This window comes from Nanorana parkeri, unplaced genomic scaffold (genome assembly GCF_000935625.1).
Source record: "Nanorana parkeri isolate BGI_ZX_2015 unplaced genomic scaffold, ASM93562v1 scaffold180, whole genome shotgun sequence".
NCBI classification, from domain to species: domain Eukaryota; kingdom Metazoa; phylum Chordata; class Amphibia; order Anura; family Dicroglossidae; genus Nanorana; species Nanorana parkeri.
In genome coordinates, this window is record NW_017306448.1 from 2449831 (window position 1) to 2473546 (window position 23716).

Below are 23716 nucleotides of genomic sequence, written 5' to 3' on the forward strand. Positions count from 1 at the left end.
AAAGGGTCAAAGGGGAAACAAAAAGGACCATAAAAAAAAAAAAAAAAAAAAAAAAAAAAAAGGCTTCCTTTATATCTGTTGTGCTTTTCTAGCCACTATCAGGGTATCAGGAATCGCAGAACTGTTATTAGCTCTTCCGAAGCCAACAAACCAAAAAGCATTACGATTATAGATTTTAACAGCTTCACCGTCTATATACCAATTAATATTTAGCCTGCAGTTAAAAAAAAAAACTAAGAATACAGAATGAACAGATGTTATGTTATGAAATAAATGCAAAATGTACAAATTGTTCTTAAAACTATATATATATATATACATACACACATATACATACTTACTGCCTCTGTTCCATGTCCCTTGTGTTCCAGTATCATTGGGGTTCCCCTCTGCGTTCTGATGAAGTAATAGCTGTGCAACCTGCAGAACTACTTTATCAATGAAGTCTCTGGGAAGTAAAGCACAGTTCCTAATCTGTTCTACTTTGTCCCTAGGCCGGAATGATGGCAGCCAGTTCTTGTGTCCGGTCCCTGGATCATCTGGGGAAACATCTGAGCTTTCTTCTCCATTTGTAGAGTGATCACAGTGCACCGGATCTTCTCTGGAGCCTGATGTATCATTAGAATGACTGGCTATGTATCGAGTCCTCTCCTTGTCAATTTGGTCTTCCTCCTCTGGCAGGTACGTTCTTGATTTTCCAATAAGGCAAACCTGTGGTTAAGTGAAATCGAAAACAAAAATTATAAAATATGCAAGTGATCTTTTACAGATATTATTTTTCCACAATTGCATAACTATTTAAATAAACAATGGAGAGACTGTCATATAGGTCTAATTATGGCATTGCGCAATGCAGAAGCACATACACACAAGGGTTGGACTTGATGGACCTGTGTCTTTATTCAACCTCACATACTATGTAACTATGTAGCTTAACTGCCCAAGAACCTTTTTTTTTGGGGGGGGGGGCAACACCCTCTGAGGTCTGTAGGCATGTTTAGTTCTTGGCCTCATTCACACAGCTAAGAGTCGGCCCGTACAGATCCATGTGGCATGCTGTATTAGGCAGTTCCCATGAAGAACAGGTGCTGCGTGTGATTGTACGCAGCAGACTGTTCTTCTCTAAGGGAGGGCGCGGCCGTACGCTCACCTGAACTGCACACCATGCTCGGACGCAGAGAGGATCCATCCTGTCTGCGTCCGAGTAAGGACACCCGCACGGATGTGCAGTACGGGTGAGCGTAAGGCGGCGTACGGCCGTGTCCTCCCATAGGGAAGAACAGGCTGCTGCGTACAATCACACGCAGCACCTGTCCTTCCCGGGAACAGCCTGATACGGCTGTGCATGTTGCACAGATCTGTACGGGCCGACTCTAAGCAGTATGAATGAGGCCTTTACCTTAATTTCTACCGTTTCATTCCCCGAGAACATAATCCTACATCGATAAATAATTTAAAAAAATTATGAATTGTACTAAAAAGAAAAAACCATCGTGTATTTTCAATTCAATGGTTAAACCACAAATGTCTTTAATACACTTACTTGAATGTGGTATAGTAGGCTTGCAAAAATTTGAAACTCATTAAAAAAAAATTACTTTACGGTAAAAAAAGAAGGGGTAAGATATTGGTCACACAGCGAGGACATTATTTCCAATGGGTCACCTGACCCATAGACTTGCATTGCGAAGGGTACTAGGGAATTACCATTGTTTAGAACTGCAAAGTAGGAGGAAAAGTCTGCATATATAAAAAACATAATTGTATCCATACCTACAAGTTATGTATACAATTACAAACTGTATATAGCATAACTATACCCACTGTGTAGGCATAGGGTGTTTTCAATTCCATGGCTAACCGACAAATCTCTTTATTTAATACAATAGCTTTACTGTGGAATATGAAGCTTGTGAATTTCATATTAAAAAATGTACTGTATTTAATAAAGGGGTAAGATGTCGGTCACACAGGGAGTGACGCCTAACTCAGACTTGCATCATGAGGAGCACTACTGCATTACCATTGTGTAGACATGCAAAGTAGGAAGCAAAAGCTGCATATATAATAAAATGTGTAGATTTGGCCACCCCAAGTATGTATATAATTGTAAACTGTTTATAGTAGCAAGGTAACACAGTCTGATAAACATCAAGCTGATGTCTTTTACGAGTTTGTCCATCTAAAAATAAATTAAGACTATACATTCACTTTAATTAATGTAATTGGATATTCAATTGGTTACTAAAATACTAAAGGGGAAACCTTTAGCAAGGCTGAGGACCCTGAATTCTATATATTGAGAAGTGTGACAGGAGGAAGAATTTGGCATCCATTATGACCGTGGTTCTCAGCTGGTGGGTCGTGACCCCAAAGTGGGTTGCGACCCCATGTTCAGTGGGTCACCGTGTGCCTTTCACTGCACTGCGCAGAGATAAAATATGACCAGGTTAGCACTAATCTGTGTGTGCGTTACTGCACCGTAGAGATGTGAACCCAGCCTGAAGGATAATGTTGCTAGAGTCCAAGTCTGATTAAACACTTACCCTCTTGGTTGATGGAATTCTCAGACAATCTTCCTCCACATTAAAGCCACACTGAGTTCCAATATCAATGACAAAATCCAGGTATTCTCTATACTGGGTCTTCTTACTGGATTTCCTATTGAATTTGCCATAGAAGTTGAAGAAGCAGCAGGGTAGTACAAAGTAGCGACAAGAGTAGGAGGACCTAGGGGGAATGAACACTGAATGAAGCCAGACAAGGTTTACAAAGTACAAGTGAGATTATTTATCCCTGACCAGGAAAGACTCTGTAGGCTGCCATAGCTGCTATTTTACAGAACTTAACCTTAAAGTGAGTCCTTAGCACTTAACCCCCTAACACTTTCGAAGCCTTGACATAACCCACCTCCCAAGCAGGTATACTTATAAAAGGCACGTTCCCCCATTGTGCCCCCAATGCAGTTTCTACATCAGTCTAAGTTCCAGTGTCAAATGGTGTCAGAGCCTGGTAGGGAGATCATGTGTGATGTCATGGCACCCCTAAGAGTGTCAGAGTTCAGGCCTGGTGATCGGCAGTATAGCCCCAGTACTGTGAGATAGTCACGTGCTCCCTCATACCAGAAGCTCGCTCTATTAAAGTAGGCTCCAGACTCCAGAGCATCAGAGCAGAGAGATGGCTGGGAAGTGTTGCAGGGTACGTATACAAATCTGGGATGTAGGCTATGCGCAGACAGTCACCATAGTCTTAATGAGTGAAATGACAATGTCTTTTCACCCAAACCCTAAAACAAGACCTTAAAACTAAACCTCCCAATAACATCTAACTCATCAACCGAACAACATAACACTAAGACTTGAAGCAGAACTATACTCCCCATCCCTTCAACAGGATCTACAGTCATCTTGATTGGCTGTCCCGGGAAGACGCAACTCCCACACATTCATGGTAGTCCATCCAGACATATGCTGAAATTGTACACCGAGTTGCGTTCGAGATTGGTTCATTATCGAGCAGGCAAAAATGCTTTATTACAGAGTAGACAAAATAGGTCTTCTTCTGCAATAACAAGCCTGCCTGTTTGCATTTTTTTTAATATTATATGTAAAGTTCCACTTTAATCTAACCTCTAAATGAGGTTAGCTCTAACCTGTAGGCTATTTATTACAAAAGCAATACAACCCATCAAACACCATTGCTAGATTGCTTTTAAAATGTGAAAAATTACATCAGGCAAATGTATAGATGTATGCTTTCCAGAACTCGGGTCAGAGCAGACTGTTATAAGTAAGCAAAGACTTACTTCAAATTAAAAACCTGAAAGATCAGCAGTGGTTTTGGGGACATTATATAATGCTGTCTGCTAATGAAGAACAACTAAATTAAAGGTTCATGTAAAAAAAAAAAGAAAGAAGAGTTTGTGTTGAATCCTTCAAAATGTAAATAATGTATAAACCAAGACCCTAGGAAAATTACAGGACCATCTGTTATCCGCCAACCATCTGCTTCTACATGCAAAATAAGCTCCATTTCCACCTGGGTCCAAAGCCATCCTCAGGAAATTAACAGAGACAGAGCAATGTATCTAATGCAGGATCTCTTTTAAAGGACATATCCACCTATAGTTAATATTACCATTAGGTGGGTGTCATCAGAAAACCCTACTGGTTTCTTGAATATCCCTAGAGCCAAGCCAGGGGAATTTCCCCAATGACACCCCGCATGTCTCCATTCATGTTCAGTCACTACAATAACTAAATCACCCTAGCCTCAAAAGTGAAGATCTGTCATTTTATAGGGATCATCAAGAAATGTCAATTGTGCCTAAGCAGTATCCTGAAAAAGCTACCTTGACTTGAATTCCTCTTTTCAGTGCCTAGCCACACATGTTCTGTAGCATCAGCCAGGGCTTGAAAAATTTTAGGGTGTCTCACCAGTCAGTCAAAAATGTCACCAGTCAGCATGACCGGACTATAGTCTTGCAATTTATGTTAACATTTTTGGGGGACAGCTTTCTTTTGGTGGTATATAAAGTCACGACGGGGGGCTATTTTTTTAACTATATAATGAAAAAAGTACTGTAAATTAAAAAAAAAAAAAAAACTAAGTTTCCCTATGTTATAAAACATCTATTCTTACCCATATTTTTGGTCAAACAAAAAAGACGGGGTCACGTCGGGTAAATAGACACCAAACATGTCAAACTTAAAATTGCGTGCGACCGCAAAAAAACGACCACACTGAAAATTGGCCATAGGGGCCGCTTAAAACACTTTTACCGCTCATCAGTTTAGTGTTATCAGTAATTAATAGCCCTAAAATTATTACTCACACTCCGACGTTCGCGGTTATATGTAACATGTGCGGCACAATAGGCGCAATCACTGTTTTCGCACATTTTTTTTCAAGTCCTGATCATAGCTGTGTATCTGCAGTGTGAATCCAAAGCACAGTTGCCTCTGGCTGATATCAGAGGATGTGAACGGAAATTTGGTGATGTTACTACTGTGCTGCTCCTTGCTGGAGGAGAAGAAGCTGTACCCGAGGACCTGTAGTGTGGAGAATGCCCTGCTTCTTTACCATTCATTCTGTGGATCTGCTTTTTACACCCCGTCTGCTGTTTTTTAGTCATTACCCCAACAGTCATCAAATCACCCGTCATCATAGGGGCAGCTCTGAGAAGGGGAGGCAAAACCCTGCCTGTATTAATATGGGTGCCTCCACACAGACACATTGCCAACCAAAGCATTCCAAGTCAGTAATGGGGAAAAGAGCAGCCTAAAAAGTGCTTCTTGATCACAGTGTCTTTTTAAGTGTATCCTGGCTCATTCACAGCATGGTGTTGCATTACCAAAAATGTAGCGGGTACTGAATAAGAGCTGTCGTGGTATGTTGGGCAGAACATTTAATAATTGGGCTGTGTCAGGCAATAAAACATTGATGCATGACATAACACATCTTAAAAAGGAGAACTATGAGGTGAGTGCTTTTCACTCACCTCATAGTTCTAGCAGACCTGTGACAATGAGACTGTCACAGGTCGGCTCAGTAGATCGGGAGGTGAGGGAACACATACCGGGTTCCCTCACCTCTCGATCCTGTCACGGCTCTCTGCCGTGACAGGGGGAGGGGCTGGATTCCCCTCTCCCCGCTCCGATCTGCCAGCGCTGACTGGTGGAACGGACGGGGGAGGGTACAGCTGGCTCTGCCTCTAGATAGGCAGAGCCAGCTGTCACTCACGCAGCTGGGCGGATCCCGTCGTCTAAGTCGGGATCCGCTCCGGCGTCTCAGTATACCGAGCCTAGGGTAACGGGAGGACGCTAGTTTGTGTCCTCCCGTTACCCTAAGGAGAACTATGGGGAAAAACACTGACCCCATAGTTCTCCTTTAACCACCACGGTGTGAACGGGCCGTTAGAATCACAGCCTACCTTTTCAGTACATCAGATTTGAATTCTGGCATTACTATGTGTGATGGGCAACAGTCCATTTTGCCAATAATCTGGTTATCCCGTAGTGCTGACTTGTTTCTAATGCAGAGATGTTCCTCTGTAGGCTTCTTGCCGTCTCTCACATACGGGGCGATATGTCAAGGTGTCAGTCATAAGTTTCTCACAGCAACCAATCAAACTGATTTCAGCAAGCAGAGAAAAAAAGAGGAATCTTCTCAGCATACATTCAGAAAGCAGAGCCACCCAACCTACATGTGAGGGACTTTGTAAAATGTAGCTGCAGTGGATTACTGTGAAATCTGTCCTCTGTGGTAAACTGAGTGGACTTCCAGACAAAACACTCCACGTGTAGAAGGCCCTTAGTAACTAATTACAGCAATCAGTGCAGATGTGATCTCATTGTCTCATTACCTGGCTGCAATGACAGGGAGCCATGGTGTCAGCTCATCAGAATGGTTGCCTATTATCCAGTCTGCATCCGGAAATACATGCTCATCGCTTGGGGTGATGGCATGCTCCTAGGATAGAGAAAGGAGAAGTCTCCAAAAACAGCCTTTTACCAAGGACTAACACTTGACAAAGAACTTACCGACTGTGTATAATACAGAATATTCCTATGCAATATTTCATATTTACCGCAATCAAATAAAATGTTTTTTCTTTTAGTCCTGAATATAATAAAGAAAATCTATACAAAGCCACTATACATCTCTTTGGGAGACAGGAGCAATGAGATACATGATGATTAACTAACACTTCTAAGTAGGAAGCATAGATTGTATATGTAATGAGCAAATATGGGTGTTGCTATGAGCATATATTTATTTCTACAAATGATATGCAAGAAATGACATCACATCTTGGAGTGCATCGTCCTGTCAGTTACACCCGTTTCCTCTGAGTGACTGCTCTCCTCTGTTTTATTACAGACTGCTAAAACTTTAGGGGCCGCCCCTAAACGGAGCTTTTATTTTGTGCCTTGTGTTCTACTCCTGAAGGTGGCACTTTAACCTACTGGTCAAGATCTGAAGATCTCCGCTGCGTCCTTCAATGAACGAAAGAGACATTTTTGTTTTTGGATAGAATTCCTAGTGGCCAACAATGTTCAACCGACATTTTTGTAAACGGCTCCTTCAGCAAAAGTTGAATAAAAATTCAACTTTTGTCAGGCCTGGTGGTGCCAGCAGAGCCAAACATGGATTGAGTTTCGGGCGGTTAAGCACCATCTAGTGGCCACAATGCAGTATTACATTACATTACATTCAATGGACCTGAAAAGAAATGATATCCAAGAACAATAATTTTTACTTCTATTCATACAGAACGAATGTTCATAAAGATTTTCAAGGTGAATGGCTCTGTGAATTGTTTATGAAAAGACTGCAAAGTGTCACCAGGACAAGAAGTGAGAAGAAATTTCCTCTGAGGCGATACAGAGAGCCATAAAACTCAAGGTGCCGTCCTGAAAGACGCTCAAGGAAAAAATACAGTTTCTCTTTAAGCACAGTAATAACACATTCTGGAATGAATTTATATTAAAAGCTCTTTACCACACAAACTAGCTGAAGGGACCTTATTCAAATAATGCAAAACTACTTCACCTAGAAAGGCCTCTTGTCAAGCAATAAACAATTGAAATGAAAAACATGCGGATTAATATTCAAATGTCTCATTGTGAAGCTCTTGGGCATTGTGTGTGTTGAAGCATACAGCTATCGCCAGTTTAAAATGTCACCATTGAAACAGAAGCACGGGCTTAGCTCTAGAACAGAATTCTAATGTACCTCTAAAATAGTTTGTGGTCCATACATATCCCAGATTTTCCTTTTTCGGACATCAATGCCTCGACCCGGGTGCTGGTTAACATTTAAATGAAATGCAGAGCATTAGTTTTTGAACTGTGCGGAAAGGTCATGTCACAAACAGCATGTAAATGAAAAAGGTTTTGTCAAAAGCAAAATATGAAAATAAGATTACTGTGTAGAGCTAAATCTGCGCATTGCCAGTGATATAGGAAAAAACGCTTAACGTGATTTTGCCACTTCAAAATTGAGCAGATACAGCTCCTAGCGGGTATTAAAGCTGAACTTAGCCCAGAATTTAAAGGGTAACTCCATTTCAAAATATAACAATGAAGAAATCTTAATAATATAGCATATATCATTATTGTACAAGCCATTTTGTAATTTATTATTAAAGAGTACCATTCCATTTAAAACTGTAGCTGCTGTAATGTTCTTAAACTGTCAAAAAATGAAACGCAATATGGCGACCTGGAGGTTTTTCTGTACACAGATGGCACAAAGAACTACCCCAGAAAGGTCACTTCCTGCACCTGTAAATGGCTGACTGATATTCCCAGAAGTCTGCAGTAAGATGCATGTAAAACTTTAGGCCTCCTTCAATATTAAATTTTTTTTTGGTAAGACACTCCCCAAGGGCTAATTACTACTAAAGGGATGCAGACAACTTTCCTTATTACAACATAGGAAGCCCACCAGCTGAACACAGACACCCCCATTCAGGGATCCGTTTGGAAAGGACACGCTGCAATAAACATCTTTATTTCTTTAGAAACAGGTAGAAATCTGCAACATACCAGTAGTTGGATAAAATCTTTGCAGTGTACTCAAATCAACCAGAGAGGATTGATCTGTTTCTCAACAAAGGTGGAGTTACTTTTTAAACATTTGTAAACAGGAAGGATTTTTATTACAGAACGTACTAGGTCTAATCTGCAGTAAAGGCGTCTTACCTTCCTCCTCGCAATGTGCTTCACAGTGTACAAGGAGCTGTGCATACGCAGCAAAATGTACATTCTCGGCATTCCTCGCCGCCATCTCCTCTACCAGATTTTTCCAGGGTCAGGGTCTGCAGGCAAATTCATGGCTGGGCCAGGATGATGACTGCCACACATGCACACGAGCTCAGTCATCCTGGCCTAGCCAATCAAGATGGCTGAAGACCCCGAACCTGGAAGAAGCTGGTAGAGAAGATGACGGCGCTAGCAAGAAGGTTTTCGGACATTGCGTCGCTGGAGGGGAGGTGAGTACTGAAGGGTTAAGTTACACTTTGAAGTAGAAGTAAACTGCATATTTAAAGAAAAATTGCTGACAGGCAGGTTTCATATGTCAGAAGAAAGTGTAAGTCTCTTCTCCCAAAAATTCTGAGCAATTTTTTTTCTTCCTTTCCATGCATGTGCAGCTGAGCGCGCAGACCTGGCAAGCAGAGATGAAGTAATTCAAATGCACACACAGGGAGTTGCATCGTGCCAGCCAAGCCAATCGAGCAGCCAAAGATGCTGAACCTGGAAGCAGCCCAGGTAAAGACGGCAGTGCTGGCAACAGAGAGGGGAGCGGACAGCACAGTGCTGGAGGGGATCATTTGCAAGGTAAGTGAGCCATATGCTATGTATATTTGCACATTATTGCAAACACCTACCGGGGTGGGGGGGGTCATTTTTCCTTTGGCATACCCCACTTTACTTCTGTTTTAAGTGCAGGCAGCTGACACTTCCAGGTAGCATCAGAACATGGCCATAAGCTCAAGCCCCTCAGACACTTATATTGGTCAATGAGGCAGCCCATCAGAGATGGACCATTAGGGTTGTGTGTGTGTGTACACCGATGTGGAAAAGGGAGCGCACAGGATAGCTCTAAAACTATCTGGAAGTGTTGGCGCTTTGCACATTCAAAATGCCCAGGCAATATGAGTCACTTTACATGAAACCTGTTCTGAACACAGTATGCAGGCTGCCATGGCTGACCTTCTTCTGAAAATGCTAGTTGAATGGCCACATTTTGTCTCACTAATTTGCATCACTTACCTGGGACAAAAATAAGCTAGTGAAGTCAAACTCCTGATCTACATACCTTTTTTTAGCCCAGTTACTCAGTAAGTATTAGAGCCACTGGATTAGCATGACAGCCGGGCATGTCAGCAATAGTCATTCAAACAAATTATTTAGCTTGCCCCTTCTACACTACACTGCTGGACTAGAAAACTCCCCCCTCTCATCTACATAACCAAAGAGGTAGGTCAATCCTCAGATCCTGGCCTGTTGGGCTGTTACCAAGAGACATGAAATTGGGCAATGGTTATCTCATATCTATGGGTACTGTTAATAAAACAAACAAAAAAAATCCATCTCGTCTAAATTTGGACTATACGCGATTTATAACACCTTTCGTTTTTCAATCTACCTTTACCAAAACACAATTTTAACAAATGTATACATTTACCTCTTCATTGCTTAAAATATGAACCAAGAGTCCATTCCCACATCCCAAGTCGATAAAAGATTGCTTCTTTTGTAGATTGTTCAATAATCGTTCCTCTTCCCATAAAATCTACAAAACATTAAAAACAATACCAAGGAAAGGTATGAAAATGCCATCCTAATATACGTTCTTGCACCAACCTGTGGCCTTTTTAACCAGTTAAAGCCCAAATCCAGGTGAAAACTTTTAACCCTTGCAGCGGGGCTACTCTCTCTCTCCCTCCAGCGATCTAAGGTCCCATGAGTCATCACATCCAATATACAGTGTACAGGACATGAGGACGCCGAAGGACATATCATCGCTGCAGCTGTGGAGGAGACAGGCTGGAGGAAGTGCTGTAACAGTCATCCAGCTGTGAGGATCGGGTAAGTATAACTTCTTCATTAAGGATCTTGTATATTTAATATGAAGGGTTTATGACCAAAAGAGCAGGCACCCATGAAGGAGGTAGAGAGGAGAACCTGCACAGACATGCAGGTTCAGGTCGGCATGTAGCCGCTTCCTCCCATAGGTAGGTGCAGGTAACCGCAGGCAATTACACGCAGTACTTGTCCCTCTTGGGAGCAGGTCTCTACACAGGCATGCATGCCCTATGGATGTGCATGTCCGCGTGAATGAGGCTTCATAGAGACCAAAATTAGGCCAGGAAGAACATGGCGGCTGCACGCAATTACATGCAGCACCTTTCCCACCCGGGAGCAGGTCTCTACACATATATGCATGCCCTATGGATGTACACGCCCATGCGAATGTGGCGACCAATATTAGGCCAGGGAGAACATGGTGGCTGCACGCAATTACATGCAGCACCTGTCCCTCCCGGGAGCAGGTCTCTGCATGGGCGTGCCCACCATATGGATGTGCATATCTGTGAGAAAAATACCTTATAGAGAGACCAACATTAGTCCAGAGAGCACACGTCTAAGGATAAAACAAAGTCAGTTAAGGTAAGCTAAGATGAAAATCTCCCCAGTGCAGTCACTGCACATTACAGTGACAAATGCTATACCTTGCTGGCATCCATTCATGTCTGAATTATTACTCTCTCTAAAATATTTTAGCAGCTCTTTTTGTGTAAACCAAAAAAATATGTTTCTAGCCACCTAGAGCACTTCACTGAAATTAAAGCCCAGTCTGTGAAAGAAAACAATACTTGTTCCACTGCCTGTGCCGCTGATCGTGCTCTCTACTGCTGCCAAAAAAACTTCTGCATCTGACAAACTTTGTGGTGTGCCTAGTCTCCCTCCGCATTCTGCGGCTATTCCCGCTGCCCCGTACGTTACTGCTATGCCCTATCAGACACTCCTAAAAGTGGCAGGTATCAGACACTAAAAGTGACACTCCTTTATAATCTCTTACAAACCGTAATCTTCTACTTTTAAATTGACTCCACTGATCAGAAATACCTGCTGATCCTGCAAGTCCCCCTTCTTTCGTTTTGTAAACTGACTGCGCCAAACACAGAAGCAGATCCGTGCTGGCGTGGTCAGTCTGCACCTGTGTTTCTTTGTCAGACTTGAAGGGGCACGGCCTGGCTATCTCTGCAGGTACTTTTCTAGATGCGCCCGCCCTGCGCAGCCAGTGGGAGCATAGCCTGCAGAGGGGGCACGCTACTAAAGCGCAACATGCACAAATGGAGAAAGTACTTCCCTGTATGTCACATACACATGCCCCTCCCCTAGGTGGAATTAGGAAGCTATAAAAAGACTCTGTGGTCACGTGACTAGAATTTTTTTCTCTAACACAAATGCATAATGGGTCACATGTTATTTCCTTTAGTATTTATTGACAGGGGGGGGGGGAGATTTATCAAAACCGTAGCAGATAAACCTGTTTGTTTCAAAACGTAATTGAACAAACAGAAAAGAGAAGATGATTGGGTGCCATAAGAAAACTGTCTGCTCCGGTTTTGATAAATTCCCCCCGGTATGTTCACATTCACATGTTCACTTTAAAGTGCAAACCTCAAATCTATTTTTCAATCTGCAGTACAAAAGTTTTCCTGAAGGTAAAGTCCACTTTTTAAGAAAAAAAAAAAAATCATAAAATCATGAATGCACACTTCCTCATAAAATAAAAAAAACATTTTATTTACATTTACTTGCGTTGGAGCTAGTAAAGCATTGTAACCATGAACACTAGATCGCGTTTGCAATGCTCTGACTCCTGCAGACTCTTCTTCCTGTCCTGTCTTTTGGAGGAGTACCGATAGACATTGAGTAACATAGATAGGAGGAAGAATGAATTGACTACAAGTGCAGCGACGTCACCAAAAGATGATACGGCTTTGTGGGTGGAGCTACGCATCGCCATGTCAAATTCAAGTATAGCAGCAGCCTGCAGGGAGAAGGACCCCACCATTCAGGGAAGTGGGTGACGATGTGACCATGTTTCACGTTTGTGACGGACTGAACCGTCACTGGGGCTGCTGGAGGAGCCTAAGGGCTAGCCTCCTTCCTAGCAACTACGGACCTAGAATTATGGAGACCCTCCTTGTTGGGTTGAACCGGGTGTCCGGGGCCCATGGACAGCTGTTGCGGGGGAGCCTGGCCCTACAGCCGTCCAATTTCACAATTCGATAACGGCTCTGGAAACCTAATGTTAATGACAATGGATTATCCCAGCAGACGGACCAATCCCTGCGGTCCTGTTTCAAGCCTTCATTTGCATGGCCACACATATCAGCCCTCCCATTCAAGCTATCGGACCAATCCCTGCTGACTCTGTTTCAAGTCTTCATTTGCATGACCAATAGGAAGGTGTTGGTTTGGGCGGGGTGTTCAAACTGTTGTGTATAAAAGTGTGTTGTGTGCATTCAATAAAGCAGATTGTTGTTGGAACATACAGCCTGCCTGGTGTTTGTTCTGAGCCATCACAACTGGATTCGAACGGCACATATCTGTAGTTCGAATCTGTAACATGAAACATGGTCCAAAAAGTGAACTTAGACCTTTAAACAGATTTTTATGTGATTTGGTTACAAAGTTTTTTGTTTTTTTTTACCTGAAGATCCTGCCAGTAACAGCTCTTCATCTTACAGACGTACAACACTAAGCCAATGCTTCACAATTAGCATCAGAGAAGTCAGCCTGCCATTCACGCTCCTTCAGTTGGCAGCTGGGTGCAAACCTGAGAGCCAGCCCAATGGCCAACGGAAGCAGTGGGCATGGTGGGGTCACAACGCTGCTTCCTATTGCGAGGCACTGGCTTAGTGCTGTTAGTCTGCAACAGGAAGTGCTCTTACTGGCAGGATCTCCTGGTAAGAAACTTAGCAAGGGGTTCGAAAAACATTATTTGCATAAGGAAACTGTATACAGTGAGACATGCCAAACAAAGTGAAAAATAGATTTAGGTTTTACATACACTTTAACTGTGTTCCATTACAGGATGGTCTTTCTTTATTTTTTGGAAGCGACAGGGTCACTTTACTATACCCATCTGTATTTTTAGTGACATACAGACACGTGCATAGAGCAGAACTGAACAAGTGTGTAATGACATTTGAGTCACCTTCTTCCAGGAAAAAACCTTTAATGTCAGAGCCATTCCGGCACACTATATGGACATTTGAGGAACAGATTCAGGTTGGAATATGTGCAATAAAAAAAAAGAGCCGGTGCTTCTTCCGGCAAGCATCAGACTTACTAATAGGTAGGTTGCTATGGCGACATCCTCATACACAAACTTTTCAGGGTCCGTCACTTCAGGCCAGACCTGCGGGGGAAACACAAGAATAGCACTTACTTTTGGAGGAGTTATTGATTTCTCATGCTAGAGTCATTCAGATGGGCATTGGACTGAGAAGGATAAACACTGCTAACAGAAAAAAGCCTGTACCCTGATCATCCGAAAGTCTTCAACTCTTTTATTGAACAGACAAGTTGACATGAAAAGTACAGTGACGGGCAAGTAGGCCCGATGCTCCCTGGAGGCCTATGAAAAGGGACGCCTACATATTCTCTCATTGAAAGCTTCCATTAACAGGCCCAGGAGTTGAACTGTATGGAATGGCAGCTCCATCTAAAAAAAGACGTAACCATGTTGGATGGAATGGGTTCGATTTCCCTTTCTTGTCCGATACCTTAGCTGGGAAATCCCTCCTCCTGATCGGCACTGGAAAACAGTGTGCCAGTTTTTGGCCATGCCACCGTTTTACAGCCAGCGTCTCTCTAGAAGTTTCAAAGCTTGCCAACAGCTTACTAATACCTGCTAGCGGTTAGTTTAAAGCTGCAGCCAGCACCCTCATTAATATCCATGTTTATAAACCTTAAACTGGAGCTGAAGGGTGATTTTAAGGCTTAAAAGCAGAACTCTGGGGACATTTTTTCAACTATGGGGGTAAGTGTTTTTCTCCATAGTTCTCTTTAGGATCACAGGAGGACATATACTATCATCCTCCTGTGACCCAAAGCTCAGTATAGCGCGTGTAATATACTGTGAGCGCCGCAGTCGGGACGGATCCCGACATTGCTGTCGAGATCCACCAAGCTGCGTGAGTGACAGCTGGCTCTGCCTATTTCGAGGCGAAGCCAGCTGCACCCGCCCCCTCCCCGTCTGTTCCCCCAGGTCAGCGCTGGAGGATCGGAGAGGGGGAATCTCTGCAGGAAGGGGTGATTGACAGTCACCGCTCACTGCAGGGAGACGATCAGGAAGTGAATGGATCGCCTGCATGTTTCTGCTCAATTCCCGATCGATAGAGCCGACCTGTGACAGCTTCTTTGTCACACGTCGGCTCTAACTATGAGGATGAGTGAAAATCACTCACCTCATAGATCTCCTTTAACCCTTGCAGTACGGCTACCCCCACACTGCAAGGGTTAAGGGTTCTTTTTTGTCTTGGTTTAAAAATAACAAAGTTATATTCATGCAATCCTCCGAGCCGGTCTGCGCTTAGACCGGTCTTTCCAGTGTCTCCCCTCCCCCCTCAGCTGCAGCGGTCTAAGGTCCCCGAGTCATCACATTGTATAAATTATAATTTTTCCCCAGGGCTTGGCTTTAGCAAAAATCCAGATTTCTCATATGGAAAAAGTAAGTACACCACGTTTACCATAACTTGAAATGAAAATCTGGCGTTCCAGACTAGGCCCAAAATAAAGAAACCTCCTTAGGGAGTATACAGATGGAACATGTGTTATTTAATCCATAGATATCTTGGGCTTGCTGCTCTTTGCTATTGACTTGTGTGGTGTCATTGTGCCAAGACCAATGGCGCTCTCTTAGGGCCCATTCACACCACATCATCTTTAGACCAGACCAGATTGTTTCCGGACCCAAAATGCATCCTAATGTATCCCTATGCTATTTCTGGCCTCTATTCACACCAGCGCAGTCCTTCCAGACCAGACCAGACTAGACAAATACTGCATGTCTCATTTTGTCTGGTCTGGAAAGCATTGGAACTGCAGGTGGGTTCACACCATTTTCCGGACCAGGTGTGGTCTGGAAAATGGTGCGAACCTGCCTTCAGGCTTAAATTCAAGCATTCGACTGTAAGGAAAATAATCAACAAGTGGTGTAGATTTTAAACAACCCCTAATTTGTCCAGGACTGGTTGGCCCAGCGAATTAAATAGTCTGATGCTAAAAGAAGTCTCCTAAAGTAAATATAGAGCAGGAGCTCTGGGAGGGGCGAGCTGAGTGAGAACAACTCCAGTGCTTCTGTTGTAAATTTTAAGCATGAATCGCTCCACAGTGCCTGCAGCTACAGAGGTCTGAGAGTCTTGCTTTGAAGCAGAACTTAATCCCCACATGACATTTACCTGAACTAATAACTTTAACCCTTGTACTCACAGTTCAGAGTACCTTGTTACTGTCCTACTTAAACTGCTTCTTTGCTGATGCACATGTACACTACTCTTGGTATCCAAGCAACGCTGAGAAGGAAATTACTCTACTGGGGAGATATTATTCACTCATGAGTCCTGTGGTTCCTAGGTCGACTCACTATAAACATTCCCTTAGCAAAATGTGCATGTGCGATGATTGATGTAAACTGTGGGAAGCCTTCACATTCCCTGAAGTTGGGCATCTACCAATATCAGACACTGGCGTGCAGTGAGGAGGTGCTCATAAATGAGATCAGTCTGTGGGGTTTATGGATGCCATGAACACTGTAAGAACTACCTATTTTAGGGACTATTGTGTTAATGTATTTTTTTTAATAGCTGCAGTTCCACTTTAAAGTTAATATACGATTTGTTAGGAATATGTCAATACTTGAATGCTTATAGCTTAGCTCACTTTATGAAAACTGCCTGAAGCATACTAAAAGCTTTGCAAATGTTTTTTGGAAGCTCGTCGTGCACACTGATCTTATACAAGCTGAAGGGTGTGGGTACATAACCCAAGACAAACAGGGACCTTTACAGAGACAGAAATTAATTGGAGAAACAGAGTGGCTGACAATGAAAGAGGGTGTGTGAAATGGACTGTCTATGACAGACAACAGCTATGAGGAAAGCTTTCACCATTGATTCCTCACAGGCGGAGTGAATTTGGTATCACTCCGCCTGTGACAGTAGCCGGCACTGTAGAGGAAGCATCGGCTTATGCGGTTCTGCTCCCTCCTCTAGGGCTGGCTTCGTTGGCACCGCTGATTCTCTCCCGTCGCTCTTCAAGTTCCACCTTATGCCACCACCGGCCCTGGGAATGGTCACAGCTAGGTCTTATTTTCGAGGTAGGTCTTAAATTTTTGCAATTGCCAAAAATAGTACTAGGTCTTATTTTTGGGGTAGGTCTTATTTTTGGGGAAACAGGGTACTAGGGATGCACCGATACAAAGTACCGTACTCGGTACAAGTACAGATACTTTTTGAGCTCCAAGACTAGACTAAAAATTCATAACTTAGGAGGCAGCTGTCATTTGTAAGGAGCACAAGGAGCTCCTGGGATTTGTGCATCTCTGTTTTAATGTACGATTTGTTTATATAAATATATATATATATATAAGGGATGCACCGATACCATGTATCGGCACAGGTATGTGGACATCCCTAGTATGCACCCCATAGTTTGAGCCGACGTGTGACACTAACTGTCACACGCCGGCTCTTTATCTTAAGAACTGAGCAATCACAAACCACTGATCACTCAGCTCATGCAGAGAATGGTGACGGTCATTCACTGCTCCCAGCAGGAACTCCTCTCTCTCCTCTCCTTGTTCCTCCAGCGATCATTAGATAGACAGACAGGGGATGGGGTGGGCTCTGGCTCTAGAGTGGATCTCGACAACATAGTTGGGATCTTTCCTGGCTGCAGGATGGCTCTGCGCTGTCAGCATATAGCAGGCTACATGCCCGTTACCTGCTGACATTGAGTCACAGGAGTACATTAGTAAAACGCACTCCTGTGACCCAAGAACCAACGCCGAAAAAGTATTGGCTATAGTTTTCTTCTAAGCCAGCATAACCCAGTTTGAGTCTATGTACTATGTGACACTCATCCTGAAGGTTTTTAAAAATGGAACCTTTTCAATTATGAAGTGACTGTAAAAATATGCAGCTGTACTTAGAATAAAACTTAACCAAGATGGTTTACCCATCATCTCATGATTAGTGCTGCTGGAAAACGATATGTGGCCTATAATGACAGACCGCGTGCCTGGGAAACAATTCATTCTTATGATTTCATTTAATCTCTCTGTTAAGAAATTAACAGTTTGGGAAGGAAGTGATGGATGAATGCCAGCTACCTTCACCATATCTTTGTATTTCTCCTTCAGGCTCTGATACAGCTTGCTATATTTATCCACAGCAATGAGAGATAGGGTGTTCTTAAAGTCGCTTCTCCTGTCCTCTGTGGACCACTTTGCAAGCTTTGACAGCAGCTCATTTTTCATCCAGGAGATTTTAGGGTATACAACGCCATCAGAGTCCCAGCCTTCTGAATAGAGAGTAATGAGGGAGAGGGACCTGGAAAAAAAACAAAGCAGAAAACGGGGAATGTAAATATGAAACCAGAGACCTTAAATTTACCAACCTATTTGCCCAATATGTATATATTAAAAGTACAACTAAACCCTGAAATGGCTTTCCCTAGACTATGTAAACATATGCTTTTTAAAAAACGCTTATCCTTTTTGCTTGTTAACCCCTTCATGACTGAGGCCCTTTTTTCATTTTTTGCACCCATGTTATATTCCACATTTTAGGCCTGAAAATGACGTAAAACCCCCCAACATTATATATTTTCTGAATGCCAAGACCCTATAGAATAAAATGGTGGTAGTTGAAAATTTTTATGTTGCGCAATATTAGCGCAACTCCTTATTAAACCCCAAAATTTTGTGACAAATTTAATTAAATGCCCCAAAACACAACAAATTACCCATTTTTTTAATGAAATATAAAAGATGAGGTTACAACGAGTAAAACGATACCCAACATGCCCAGTTTACAGATTGCGTGCGACCGTGAAACGGCGAAAAACTGCAGTACCCCAAAAAATACACTGTACGTCGTCAGTCACCAAGGGGTTAATGAGCTGCGTCTGTCCAATGAGGACGGGGGCCCCTTGTCCACTTCCATTTTGTGCATTCACACCATATACACTTGTGCTCATAAGTTTACATACCCTGGCAGAATTTATGATTTATGATTTCCTAGCCATTTTTCAGACAATATGAATGATAACACGAAAACCTGTCACTCATGTGTAGTGTTTGGCTGAAGCCATTTATTATCAATCAACTGTGTTAACTCTTATTCAATCATAATGACAACAGAAACTACCCTGATCAAAAGTTTACATACCCCAGTTCTTAATACGGTGTGTTTCCCCCTTTAACATCAATGACAGCTTGAAGTCTTTTGTGGTATGTGTGGATGAGGCTCTTTATCTTCTCAGATGGTAAAGCTGCCCATTCTTCCTGGCAAAAAGCCTCCAGGTCCTGTAAATTCTTGGGCTGTCTTGCATGAACTGCACGTTTGAGATCTCCCCAGAGTGGCTCAATGATATTGAGGTCAGGAGACTGAGATGGCCACTCCAGAACCTTCACTTTATTCTGCTGTAGCCAATGACAGGTCGACTTGGCCTTGTGTTTAGGATCATTGTCATGTTGGAATGTCCAAGTACGTCCCATGCGCAGCTTCCGGGCTGATGCATGCAAATTGTCCTCCAGTATCTTTTGATAACATACTGCATTCATCGTGCCATCAATTCTGACCAACTTTCCTGTGCCTTTGTAGCTCACACATCCCCAAAACATCAGCGATCCACCTCCGTGTTTCACAGTAGGAATGGTGTACTTTTCATCATAGGCCTTGTTGACTCCTCTCCAAATGTAGCGTTTATGGTTGTGGCCGAAAAGCTCAATTTTGGTCTCATCACTCCAAATGACTTTGTGCCAGAAGGTTTGAGGCTTGTCTCTGTGCTGTTTGGCGTATTGTAAGCGGGATACTTTGTGGCATTTGCGTAGTAATGGCTTTCTTCTGGCGACTCAACCATGCAGCCCATCTTTCTTCAAGTGCCTCCTTATTGTGCATCTTGCAACAGCCACACCACATGTTTTCAGAGTGTCCTGTATTTCACCTGAAGTTATTTGTGGGTTTTTCTTTGCATCCCGAACAATTTTCCTGGCAGTTGTGGCTGACAGTTTAGTTGGTCTACCTGACCGTGGTTTGGTTTCAACAGAACCCCTCATGTTCCACTTCTTGATTAGAGTTTGAACACTGCTGATTGGCATTCTCAATTCCTTGGATATCTTTTTATATCCCTTTCCTGTTCTATACAGTTCAATTACCTTTTCCCGCAGGTCCTTTGACAATTGTTTTGCTTTCCCCATGACTCAGAATCCAGACATGTCAGTGCAGCACTGGATGAAGGTTGCAAGGGTCTGTGAGGAGGCCAGGAACTCATTGGCCTTTTATACACACACACTGATTACATGCAAACAGATCACAGGTGAGGATGGTTCCCTTTAATAGCCATTAACACCCCTTTGTGTCAACCGGTGTGCATGTTATCAGGCCAAAATCACCAGGGCATGTAAACTTTTGATCAGGGTCATTTGGGTAGTTTCTGTTGTCATTATGATTGGAAAAGAGTAAACACAGTTGATTGATAATAAATGGCTTCAGCCAAACACTACCCATGAGTGACAAAGGTTTTCGTGTTATCATTCGTGTTATCATTCATATTCTCTGAAAAATGGCCAGGAAATCCTAAATTCTGCCAGGGTATGTAAACTTATGAGCACAATTGTACACAGAAGCATGTCCCTATTGGATGAAATTGGCATCCCACAATGCCTTGTGTTCCCTGAGGACTCCAAATCCTAGAGTGGCAATGTTGCTTCTGTTTAGGGAGCTGATCAAAACCTGATCACCCTAAGATTGGAAGAAGAGAAATTGGCTGGTTCACCAGGTAAAAAAGATGAAAAAGGAGCAAAATATTAGTCCCCTGGTAAGAGTGGAGGGAAAACAACTAGAAAACTGTGGGAGGTGGAAACAGGTCCCAATCTAAAGGAGGATTTTACCCTCCCTTGAAAATTAGTTTTAAACGTGAACAAACACTCTTTAAAAAACCCTCTAGTAACAAATTCCACATGTACTCAAGAACCAGAAATACTTACCTCTTCCAACCTGAATTATAATTTTCAACAGGGCTAGTGAAATTATCATATTCAAGAGCACTGGTTGGAGGTGATCTCTGCTGAATGGGAGGACCAGAACTCAGGAAGCCACCATGAGTACCAACATGAAGAATTTCAGGATTCCGGAGATAGGCAATCCTTTTATTTAAAGTGACCCCAGTATTCATTACGCTACCCCATCTAACAGTACCTCTGTTGAAATGATTATTTTGTTTTCCCATCGACCCCACCACAATGCAGCAACAGGCAATGAGACCTTGGTACCACTTTAGGCTTGCGTCTCCTACAGGAACCAGCTGCGGGTGCCAAGGGCTTTCACAGCAACCACTCCACATCCAATATTAGTAACATAAAGCAACAAAGCTGCATTTCCACTGAATTCCAAGATATAACAGTTTATTGTTTACACGGGCTCATGTCCTGACAGAAGCAGGTTCCACACCTGATGCGTTTCTACCCTAACTGGACTCAGTCATGGAGGAATCCAATGTTGGTTAAGGAGCCCGAGTTCAGCAGTAGATACACTAACATCAACAGAACATTTTTAACTTTTAGAATTCAGAGGAGATGTGTGTTTGTTGCCATATGTTAATCATTGAAGTCAATCGGGGGAAATGCAACTTATACCTGATGACTCCCTTTCCAGGAATCCTCCAGGGCAGTTTACATGAGAGATGGCTCCGCTCACCTACAGGAAACACAAGAACTAGAGCATTTAAAAGCCCTCCTGTATGCTCCCAGGCCTCAGTATTAGCAAGATGACTATACAGGACAACAATATTACTTGCAGTCATAGTCCTGGAGGATTCCTGGAAAAGTAGTTATCAGATAATAACTTGAATTTTCCTCAGTCATCTGCACGATGGTTTACTTGTAAGATTAGCAAAATGTATCTCTATGGTGAGACCACTGCCTGGAGTGCCTTCGTTCCTAAAGCCCTGTTCCCACTGGAACTAACCAACATGTTGTATATAATAAAGTGACTACTACCAGTGACACCCACATAACAGGTATGAGCTTTGTGTTGTACTGAAACCATATGGCAGAACACACGTCGTAATGCATGGTGGCTTGAAAATAAGCAATCTCTGATACTACAGATTCTTTATCGTTGTGTCAAGAGACACACAGGCATTCGCAACGTCACTTCCAGAACGTCAACCAGAAAGCTCCCTATTGCAGCCCATGATGCACAAGTGTCTTATTTACACTCCAGATACAAGTGATGGTAAAAAAGCCCGCCAGAACCACCAGCGTGAAGATACCAGTGAGGAGAGGGATTAGCTGCAGTTTAAGGGGGAGGTTTTGATGGCTGCCACTGGAACGACTGGAGGTCACTTAATAAAAGGAAGGAAGGGAAGCACAGTGTGACCCATTTCCAGACATTCTCCCCATGCCCCTGTATCTTGAATCTATGAGTCTCACTGGTCCGCTCATATGGAGGTTGGCTAGCAGGGGCAGTCTTTGACAACTTCAGAAAGACCACATGGGGAAAAATAACAAACAGAAGTGAGCACAGGTGTATATGCAGGAGGCAGGAAACACAGGAACTGTGGGCATGGAGCTACTGGAGAGCTTTTTAAACTCTCTAGGTCTTCCTGCAGGTGGGCTGCACTATCTCTCAAATAAACCGTCCTGGAGGATGACTTGGAAAAATATGGATCATGAATATGGATTATGTCATTGTACCCAAGCATTCCTCATGGACAGACTTCTGAAGGTAAAGCAGATTTATGCAAAAAGGATTTTTACAGTTGTCTAGGTATTGCTACAGAGCTAATACAGGGAAGAGGGGGCAATAAAAACCTTATAGCAACATCTATACACAAGTACGGTTAGATGGGATGGGATGGCATGGCATAAGGAACAGCAAGGGTCAGTTTAAGTGGGGTGAATTTTCTAAGGGCCATTTACATGTCAAGTATAGGTTAGGTTTATAAGACTTGTCACATTTACAAAGGCTATTTTCAAACCAATGATCTACTCTGCAGTTAATAAAGATGTCAACTTGGAGATAGGTTTCCGAGACAGGACTAAAGACATTGTCTGCAATATTAATAAAGTAAACCTCAAATCTTCATAAAAAGGAGTTGTTCTGCTTGAAATGCACATCTAGGGGTTAATTAAAAACATAACCTGTCTGGCAGCATCCCGTTAATCAACAACTTACAGAAAACAAGTACGGATACGCACAAAGCATTATAAGTGCCCGAATCCTCATAACGCATGCAATTTAAAAGTGAAAAAACAGCCCTAATGACTTCCAAAGACAAGATAAAATGTCGGATAACAAAATAACAGCACAAGAATGTAATTTAAATTTCAAAGTAAAGAGAAACTCTATTACCGCGAGCGCCAACAAATGCATTTCCTTTCAGGGAGATAAACATACTAATGAATTATACTGATGAACCAGCAATGCTTCAGAACAATGTGGCTACGGAGATTCAAAGACCGAAGAGGGTTTAAAAAGAGCCGATAATGTGGATTACTTTCGTGCTGAACAATTTGTATTTCAAGAAACGTAGGAAACAAAAAAGTAGTTTACTCAAAGTTCCTTTAGAAAGTAACACAAAACAGAAACAGTACGGCCACAGTGATTTGTGCGCACTGTGTGTCCTTAAACATTTTAAGCAAAACTATAGGAAAGTACACTATATTGCCAAAAGTATTGGGATACCCCTGCAAATCATTGGATTCAGGTGTTCCAATCACCTGAATGGCCACAGGTGTATCAAGCACCTGGGCATGCAGACGCTTCTAAAAATCAAGTGGTAGGCCACGTAAAATGACAGAGCGGGGTCAACGCATGCTGAAGCGCACAGTGCGCAGAAGTCGTCGGCAGAGTCAGCAGCTACAGACCTCCAAACTTCGTGTGGCCTTCAGATTGACA

General features: G+C 42.8%; 1 protein-coding gene across 1 annotated transcript in view; it reads right to left on the reverse strand.

The window, feature by feature from the left end:
• TRMT44 (tRNA methyltransferase 44 homolog (S. cerevisiae)) overlaps positions 1-23716 on the reverse strand; it is a 50461-nt gene that overhangs the window by 11735 nt on the left and 15010 nt on the right. Inside the window, exons 3-9 of the mRNA XM_018554971.1 lie at positions 17923-18142; positions 13879-13947; positions 10195-10302; positions 7738-7809; positions 6365-6471; positions 2547-2730; positions 342-711 (exon numbers count right to left, since the gene is read on the reverse strand). Coding sequence (XP_018410473.1) covers positions 342-711; positions 2547-2730; positions 6365-6471; positions 7738-7809; positions 10195-10302; positions 13879-13947; positions 17923-18142 — 1130 coding nt within the window. The remainder of the gene's footprint in view (positions 1-341; positions 712-2546; positions 2731-6364; positions 6472-7737; positions 7810-10194; positions 10303-13878; positions 13948-17922; positions 18143-23716) is intronic.